This window comes from Phaseolus vulgaris, chromosome 3 (assembly GCF_051622355.1).
Source record: "Phaseolus vulgaris cultivar YP4 chromosome 3, ASM5162235v1, whole genome shotgun sequence".
NCBI lineage: Eukaryota > Viridiplantae > Streptophyta > Magnoliopsida > Fabales > Fabaceae > Phaseolus > Phaseolus vulgaris.
In genome coordinates this window covers 43,867-53,330 of record NC_143500.1, presented here as the reverse complement: position 1 = coordinate 53,330, position 9,464 = coordinate 43,867, and the positions used below count along the sequence as shown (strand labels likewise).

The 9,464-nt window shown below is 38.9% G+C and overlaps 1 protein-coding gene across 1 annotated transcript; it reads right to left on the bottom strand.

The window, feature by feature from the left end:
* Positions 1–6,624: 6,624 nt before the first annotated feature.
* LOC150028179 (uncharacterized) lies at positions 6,625–7,155 on the bottom strand. Its single transcript, XM_090300692.1, has one exon. It carries the CDS (start codon positions 7,153–7,155, stop codon positions 6,625–6,627), a length of 531 nt encoding a protein of 176 aa, XP_090156818.1.
* Between the last annotated feature and the right edge of the window lie 2,309 nt (positions 7,156–9,464).

Sequence of the window (9,464 nt, the reverse complement as noted above, 5' to 3'; positions counted from 1 at the left end):
ATTCAAACTGCATCAAACAATTTTCGCATGCAAAGTTGTTCTACCACATGTTCTTCACTGTTTTTGATTTGTTGTGCTTCAATGTTTGTTGTTTTTTTGTTTAATTTTGTTTTTCTGTGTGTTTAGATGTTATGTTCTGTTTATAATCTTTGCATGTTAATTGTCACGCCCAAAACTTGATTCAATTTGTTCCGTCCGGTTGACCGGGACGTCTTCGTGCGCGACCTCAACCGTCAGCTAGGGACTTCTTCCCAATGATTGCCTGTGGATTCCTGCAAAAAAAGAGGACAAAGAGGCGCCCTAGCGGCCGTTTGCACTCCGACGCTCAAGTCAGCCAGCAAGAAACACCAAAACTATTCACCTCCGTCTCTGAGCACCGCGTATGGCACTCTGAAGGTGGTAAAAAATAACTGTGTACTGTGTATCTGTGTTCTCTCTTTCAGGCAAAAATATTCCCCAGTCCCTTGTTCGTAACTAAATGAAGCACGAGCAAGCAACTAGAGAGCTCTGGTAAATTTGCAGAAAATTCGAACCCTCTTTCCAACATTCTCCGCGCTATTTAAACTACCCCAGCATTTAAAGCGCCTTAAAGCGCTTTTAATCACAAACGTAACGCACTCATTAAAGCGCTTAATTAGAAAACGTAGCGCATTTAAGACGTTGAAATGCTCGGGAGCCATTATAGTACCTGAATGCTTGAAAGGGAAACTGTATTGAATGACTTTTAATTACCTGGCACCTGACTAAAGGGTGTTTCTATTCTGGTATGGCTGTCGTACACGTGGAGGGCCTCACGACGCCATGACCCCATCTGGGGGCGTTTCTGCCCATCTGGGGACGTCTCTACGTGTGAGTCCTCCTGCTTGGGAGTGCTACTGCGCTAGGGGTGACTTTTTGGGTGCCAACTCATGCACCCAAGTATCTAGTCACTTACTTTGAGAGCGTCTCTGCCTTGCTTCAGCACTGTTTGATCTGGCGACGCCCTGGTTGGGCAACGCCTTCACCTAGGCGACGCCTTGCCTTGGCGACGCTTCCTCTTGGCGTCTCTCCAGCCGTTGACTTTGACTTTGACTTAGTCAACGCCCCGGATACGGGACGGTACACAATTTGTCCAAATCATTGTTATATTGTTGTTGTATGTTATGTGTTTATTCATTTGATCTAGTGCATATAACCTATTTGGTAAAAGTCCTTTTTTTTGTTTTTCCACCTATTTCTTCAAGTTTTGTCCATTGTTCTTGATTCCTTTAGGTTTCTATACAGTTTCTATAATTATATGATTTACACTTCGTTTTGAAAATTTATCTTGACCTCAATTCATATCTAAACCTTGTCAAAAAAATTGTGTGAGGACCTTAACATGTTACCAATGCTCAATAAAAAAGGCAAGTCCTAATTTCAACTACGAAAAAAAGTTATAAATTTCAAAAGTCAGGAAATTTTTCTGTTTGACAAACTGTTTCAGTGCTAATTTTGCTTTTGGTTTAAAATTTTATGCACCTAATTCGCTTGGTGTTTTAGCCTAAAACTTTTACCATCTCTTTTTAATATGTTACCTATCTCTAGTTCAAATTTTAGCTTAAAATTAGCTGTAGAAAAATTACCATAAATCTTATAATTCTCTCAGCAATACTAAACCTAGCTTGCATAATTGCTTCACATTTCTTGCAGTTTGTTCAAACTTATTGCATTTATTTCTTTGTGCATACACAACCAAATGGCCTCCAATTTGTTGCTTCCTCATTGAAATCAGAATATACCATAAAAAATTCAAATTGACATGCTCTGTGTACAAATACATATAAATTTTGGAACAGTCTCTGCCAGTCCCCTCTAGATTTTTTGTTTTTAATCTTTTCTAGAGCCTTTCTTAGGTCTTTTTGCTTGTACTGCCTTTACTTGGTTGCTTAATTTTTGCTTGTCTTTTATTGACTCTCTATTATTGTTTGTCACATCTTATTCCATTTGAGTTTAGCTTTTCAAATTTTATCTTTTCTTACTTTCTTTCTTGGTTTCTTTTGTTACACAATTTTTGGTGAGTTGGTGGTGCTTGAAATGGTGTATCAAGAAGAGGTTTGGTTCAATATTCTTTAGGTTCTACTTTGGTCTTCAAGAATCTCTACCAAGAAGAGAAAGAGAGATCCTAGAGAAGAATTTTCGGACTACATTTCACGGAAGAAAATCAAAACACTTCATTTAAAGTTGTATCAAACACCTTATATTCCTACTTGTACTTTTGTGTAGTATCACAGAACTTTGTGTCCTTTAAATTTTGCTAGAGTAATTGCTTTTATTTTGCTTTGTTTGGGAAAATTCTCCAACGACAATCCCACTAAACTTTGTAATAATTTTCGTGCATTAGTGTGATAGTGTGTCAGTGAGCTCTCAGTGTTCATTGCATTATCACAATAGGACTCGCCTAGCATTACATTTGCATATCTTCCTGTTATCTTTATTGTTTTCTTCCTTTCTTATTTTCCTTGCTTCTACGTCTCCATGATACTTTAGGATTTTTTCCCTTTCTTGCACTTCGATAACCTTTCTTTGATTTTTAAGAGCATTTCCATACAACCATATCTTTTCCTATTTTTCCAAAATTGTTTTTCAGTTTTCTTCTAGAAGCTTTGGTGAGATATCTTTGAGGTAAGTTCTGGCTAGGAAATCCTTGGTACTTAAGAAGCCCTCGCGACTCACCTCGCTTTCCTGGGAGTGAACTTGAACATTTTTCACTTTTGCTTCCTTTACTAAACTTCACAAAATAAATTCATTAAACAAATTCTTTTACATTGAAAATTTTCGGGGCTTTACTCTCTTGGGTTTGTCTTTCAAAAACTTGTGCAATTTTTTTTTGCTTTCAACCATGAGTGATCCCTCTCATTAGTCTAATGTGCATGGAAATTTAAATAATCAATCTCCCATGGATTGTTGAAGATGGGAAGCTTTGATGTATCAAATCCTCATGAAGCCAGAAACTGTGTTATGGTTTAGGTTTAGGTTTTGTTATGGGGTTTAGAATCTTTGTAAGATCAGTCTTGATTCTCAAACAAAGCTTATTTAAATCTGTTTTTAAAGATTAAAGTGTTTTTCCATGCAAAGGGAAAACCAACTGATTAAAGTTTTGAGATAATCGGTTGTTTGTCACTTAGCTGGCAAAGGTGTTTTGAAATTGTTTTTTGAATCACTTGTATAACTATCAAAATCATTCAACCGGTTAAATTGCAGTTTTAACTGATTAAATGTATGTTTTCATAACAATTTTTTGAAAACCTGTTTTAACTGTGGGGTTGTTCAAATCTTCCTTCAACGGTAGCTTCTCAGGGTTTATAAAACTAGTCTTCTTTCAAATGTAAAAAGATTTGATGAAATAGAAAAGGTTGATACTATAATTTGTGATTGATTTGAGAGATTACCAACTGTTTGTAAAAAGGTGTTTTACCAAGTTTTAGCAAGATTGCTTTTGAGCTTTGCTATGATTCAAATTACTGGTCAATAGCGTTTCTGGTGTATTGTGATTCCAGGTGTTTTCTAACCTTGTTTAGGTTCTTGTAATTGTTCTATTACTCTCTGTGAAACTGTTGTAAAATCTTGTAAAGTCAGTGTAATTATAGCTTGAGGTGTTGGCTATGTCCAAAGAGGGTGAGTACGCTTTGTGGGATTCAAAGTCACCTCTTTGTGTTGTGTATGTGTAATCCGTGATTGGTTGCATAGTGAAATACTCAGTGGTTTGACTAAGGACTGGATGTAGCTCTTGGATAGAGTGAACCGGTATAAACCTTGTGTGTAATTCTCTCTATCTCTTCTCTCCATAATTGTTTGATATTTTCCGCTGTCATAAACAATCGGTTGAATCGTTATTTTAACCGATTATAATTTTGATATCTGTTTCTGTTTGGATTTTTTATTAGCTTTATGAATTGCTTTTCTGAGTTGATTGTTAAAGTTTCATTCTAAGCAAAGTATTTGTGAAAAGCTTTTGAAAACAATTCACCCCCTCTCTTGTTCTAGCCATCAATCCTAACAACTGGCATCAAGAGCAAGGTTCTTGAAAGTTACTCAAGTTTTGATTTGTGGTTTTTGAAAATCTTTTTATGGCTGATAAAATGCCCTTTGGGGAAGGTGCTTCAATAAATAGGTCACCTTTGTTTTGTGGAGTCAATTACCAATTTTGGAAAGTGAGAATGGAAATTTTTATATACTCAACTGATAAAGGCATTTGGGAGTCAATTGAAAATGGTCCTTTTGTACCTCAAGTCAAGAAAGATGATGTTTTAGTTGATAAACCCTCATCCGAGTGGACTGAGGCAGAAAGTAAGAAGGTTAAATTTGATTGGATAGCCAAAAACATTATAACATCTGCTCTAAGCTGTGACGAGTTTTTCAGGGTTTCACAATGTAGCTCGACCAAAGAAATGTGGGACATCTTGGAGGTCACACATGAAGGCACAACTGATGTGAAGAGAGCTAGGAAGCATGCTCTGATCCAAGAGTATGAACTCTTCAAAATGCAAAAGGGAGAATCAATATGTGATGTGCAAAAGAGGTTCTCTCACATTGTGGATCATCTTATGAGTCTTGGTAAGAAGTTTGATGAAGAAAAGCTTAACATTAAGGTACTGAAGTGTCTTGATAGAACATGGCAACCAAAGGTTACTGCCATTTCTGAATCAAAAGATCTCACCTCAATGATTGTGGCATCTCTTTTCGGCAAACTAAGAGAGCATGAAATTGAGATTCAAAGGCTTGTTGTTCAAGAGAGTGAAGACAAGCATAACAAGAGCATAGCACTTAAAGCTAGCAAACAACAACATGTTTCCAGTGAAAATGAAGAAGAGAACATAAGTTTGTTATCAAGAAAATTCAGCAAATTCTTGAGAAAGAAACAAGCTTCTAAAAGGCATGATTCAAAGAAGTCTAGTGAATTCAATTCTAATAAATATACTTGTTATGGTTGTGGTGAACAGGGACATATCAAGTCTGAATGTCCAAACAATGAAGTCAAAGAAAATGGAGACTTCAAAAGGGAGAAAAAAGGGAAAAGCTAAGAAAGCATATATAGCATGGGATGACAATGATGTCTCATCCTCAAGTTCTTCAGATGATGAAGAAGCTAATCTTTGCCTTCTAGCATCAGTAACAAGTAGCGTGGATTCTACTTCAACAAGTAAAGGTACCACCTATAATCAATTGCTTAATGCTTTTTATGAAACTCATGATGAAGCCAACTGATTGGCCCTTTCCATCAACCGGTTGAAAGGATTAAATAACTGGATAGAAAATAAAGTTAAGGATCAAGAGGAAGAGCTATGCAGAACAAAAGAAGATTTAGAAAATCTGGATTTAATCTACAAAAATTCTTCTTGCAGTTGTGAGAAAATTATTTGTGAAAATTGTGAACTTCTTGAAAATAAGATTTACTATCTTTTGAAAACCTTGGACAAGCTTACAACTGGAAAGTCCAACTTTGAAGATGTTTTTAGCTTCACAGAAATGTGTATTTGGAAAAGCAGGTTTGGGATTTTACCCTCAAAGCAAAGAAAAAAGATTGCAAAACCTTTTTCAAATTTTCCAGAAAAACAATCGGTTAAAATGTCGTTTCAACCGGTTTTTTTTTTATCAGCAAAGAATAAAAAAAAAATTAAAAGGGATACTTAAGGGGTATCCTAACCCATATACAAAACCGAGCTCCTCAAAGGAGGGATCCATACTGAACATTACAAACCATGATCCAAAAAAACCCAGCAACAACCAATTGCTAAAGATATACCCTGCTGCTTGTAGGTTTGTCATCTTCTCAAACCCAAACTCTCAAGAATTATATAGCTTCTATACTCCCTATAGCTGAAGCTATAGCATAAAACACAAGTTTCTCCTCAGCAGTATTCTATTTGCCCCATCCTTCGTACCAGAAAACCATCCTGCCCCATCCTCCCACAATTTCCTTTATTGTCAGGGCACTTCAGGACCTCCACATGTTGTTCACGCTAAACTTCATAATCAACCTAACTCCAGCGTGGCTTGCACCCTTTTGAACCACCTCCTAACTGTTATGCTTCATCTTTACGCACCCTCCCAACGAGGGATTATTCCCACATAGCAGTAGCCAAACTGCTAGTCCTTCACAACACCAATTGCTGGAACTGCTCACGTCAGAGTCCACTCTGCTGTGATTGAAACACTGTTATGGGCACCAGTCTACCATCCCACGTACCCTTGTTTGACCCAACCAAGCTTGCTCACCACGTGCTCGACAAAATTACCCTTAGCAAAACCAACACAGAACATACCAAAGGCTAATGATTGAAGCACCGTCCAACCATCGAACACACTGGAAATTTGCAATGTGACTCTCCATTAGCCTACAGATTAACTTCTGTAATACTCCACAGTTGTTACACAAACTGCATTGCATACACAACACTTGCAACCACAACATTTCCATTTATGCATCACCTCCACTGCTTCATGGCTTCATATATTCATACTTCTCGTACACAAACCTACTTCTGTCCAGGCAATTGGTAGATGAATAATTCACCCTACCTAGCTATTTCCTACACCAGCCCATCAATCTAGACGCTATTCCAGCTTACTAAAACATGCAACTCCCATTTTACCTGTATTCCTTCAACATACCAGAAGGAGAACTTGGCCCTCATCACCATCACTAACGACAATTTTGTAAGCAGAGACCCGGATTAAGAATCCAATCCGAGAAGGCGAAGTCGAAAGAGAAGGCCCATGTTTCAACCTTAGCCATGCTGCCAACTGGGCTAAGTGGACAATTTCATCAGCATCAACTACCCCTTGCTTTAAAACAATCAAGTTCCTTTGATCCCATATACACCGTACAATAGCAACCCAAATTCCCTTCCAAATCTGCTTCTGACTAACTGTGAAGTGTGGTAACTGAAAGCTCTCAAAGTGGACTAGAATGTCCTTATGCTGGACAGAAAATATGCCTATCCATCTAAAACATAAAGACCAAACACTCTGAGCAAGGGCACAATCCAGGAAGATGTGCTGTGTCGATTCTTCAGAGACATTACAAAACACGCAGGACGAAGAGGTGACTACCAAACCTCTTCGAATGAGATTATCATAAGTTGGAAGGCGTCCAAGTAAGATCCTCCATGCGGTTACCAGGGCTTTGGGCATCGCTTTTGCTTCCCATAGAAGAGAAAAGACTTCATTTGAAGAGCCTACATGCTGATGACGTAAATTCAGATAAGCAGATTTCACTGAGAAAGCGCCATTCTAATCCCCACTCCAAACTAAAGTATCCTTGGCTTCTTTGCTCAAGGTCTTCCCTGTTATGAGATTAAGCAAGTCTCCCTCCATAACACTCTTCCAACTGAACCTAGCCCTTCTCCACCTTAACCACCAATTCCAATCTGAATCCTCCCAAGAACCTACCTCAACCATCGTCTTTCTTTGGTCCAGAGAAACAGAAAAAAGCCTAGGAAACAAGGTTTTGAGCCTTTTGTTCTCCACCCAAGTGTCTTCCCAGAATCTAACTTTATCCCCGGACCCGACCTTCCAAGCTACATGTTTTGGAAACCATCCCTCCTCTTCTCCCTCCTCACACGCCTTTGATAGATCTTTCCACCACCAAGAAAAAGTCTTACTATTACTTACTGTACCAGGACTGTACTTCGATAGTAAAATGTCCTTCCATTTCCCCTTTTCCTCGCTTAACATCCTCCATTTCCACTTTGCTAGCAAGGCACAGTTGAACATTCTAATATCCTTTATCCCCAAACCCCCTTCCTCCTTTGGCTTACACACGTTTTCCCAGCTAACCCAAGAGATATGCTTTTGATCGTCACCCCCTGTCCACAAGAATCTCCTCTGAATGCTAGAGATTTTGTGGCAGACTGCATGCGGGGCTTTAAAGAAAGAAAGATAAAATAGGGGCATAGAGGTTAGAACCGACTTAACCAGGCATACTCTACCAGCTAAGGATAGGCATTTCCCATTCCAGGCACTAAGTCTGGCTTCAACCTTGTCCATAACTGGTTCCCAAAACTGCCTCCTCCTTGGATTGCCACCAACTTGCATCCCCAAGTATTTAAACGGGATCTGCATAACACCACAGTTAAGAGTTCTTGCATATAACTCTAGGGAATTCCTTTCTACCTTGATACCTGCCAACTTTGATTTATGAAAGTTAACCTTGAGGCCTGAAGCTAGCTCGAAAACCCTGAGAATTGTTTTGATTGTAAAAATATTAGAGAAAGACTCCTCACACATAAACAAAGTGTCATCAACAAACTGTAACATGCAACATTCAGTCTCCGCTCTCCCCACCTTCACTCCTTTTAACACGTTCTCCTTTAATGCATTACGGACTAGACCCGCCAACCCCTCGGCAACAATAAGGAATAAAAAAGGGGCCAAAGGATCGCCTTGCCTCAAACCCCTAGAAGGTTTAAACTCCTTTGTCGGACTACCGTTAATCAATACCAACACAGTTGCCGACTCCAAACAGCCTTGTACCCACTTAATCCACTTACTATGAAACCCCATCCTGTGAAACATATCCAACAAGAAGCTCCACCTAACCGAGTCATATGCCTTTTCAAAGTCCACCTTCAAGAAAACTCCACTCCTCCGACATCTTCGTACCTCCTCAATCACCTCGTTGGCCATTAGGACACTTTCCAACATCCCCCTTCCTTTCAGAAAAACTGACTGATTTTCATCAATAACCAAAGGCAAGAAATTCTTGATATGATGTGACATTGCTTTAGTGATGATCTTATACATAGTTCCCACGAGAGAAATAGGCCTGAACTGGTCAATCATAACAGGATCCTTCACTTTAGGGACAAGAGCAATAAACGACTCATTACAACCCATCGGGAAGATCCCAGATTCTTGAAAAGAATAGACAACTTCCATAATATCTTCCTTTAGGGTCTCCCAATTGCTCTTTATAAAGTTAAAATTAAAGCCATATGGACCCGGGCTCTTAGATCCCACACACATCCAAACTGCCTCCTTTACTTCCGTCTCCGAAAACACTTCAACCATACTCAAACTGACTGCTTCAGGAAGAGATTTAAAGTCCACCTCTTCAAGTTTAATACCCAAGTCTGTAGTGGCCTTGAACCTTTGCTCAAACACGCGTTTTGCTTCCTTGCGTACAACTTCCGGTTCTTCACACCACTGATCGGCTAATTCAACGCCTTTGACCTCATTCTTAAGTCTTCTCCATCTGATAAGTGAGTGGTAGATTTTGGAGTTAGAATCCCCATGCTTAAACCAGTTTGACCTGGCTTTTTGCCTATATAGGGATTCCATCTTTTTCTCTACCAAACCTTGTTGACTGAGGATATCCATTCTTCTTAGTTTTTCGTTCTCCGCCAAATCACAATTAGCATCCTTGATATCTAGCTTCTCAATCTCTTTCAAAATCAACCGCTTATTCTCCTCCAAAATCTCGAAGACACTCCTATCCCACT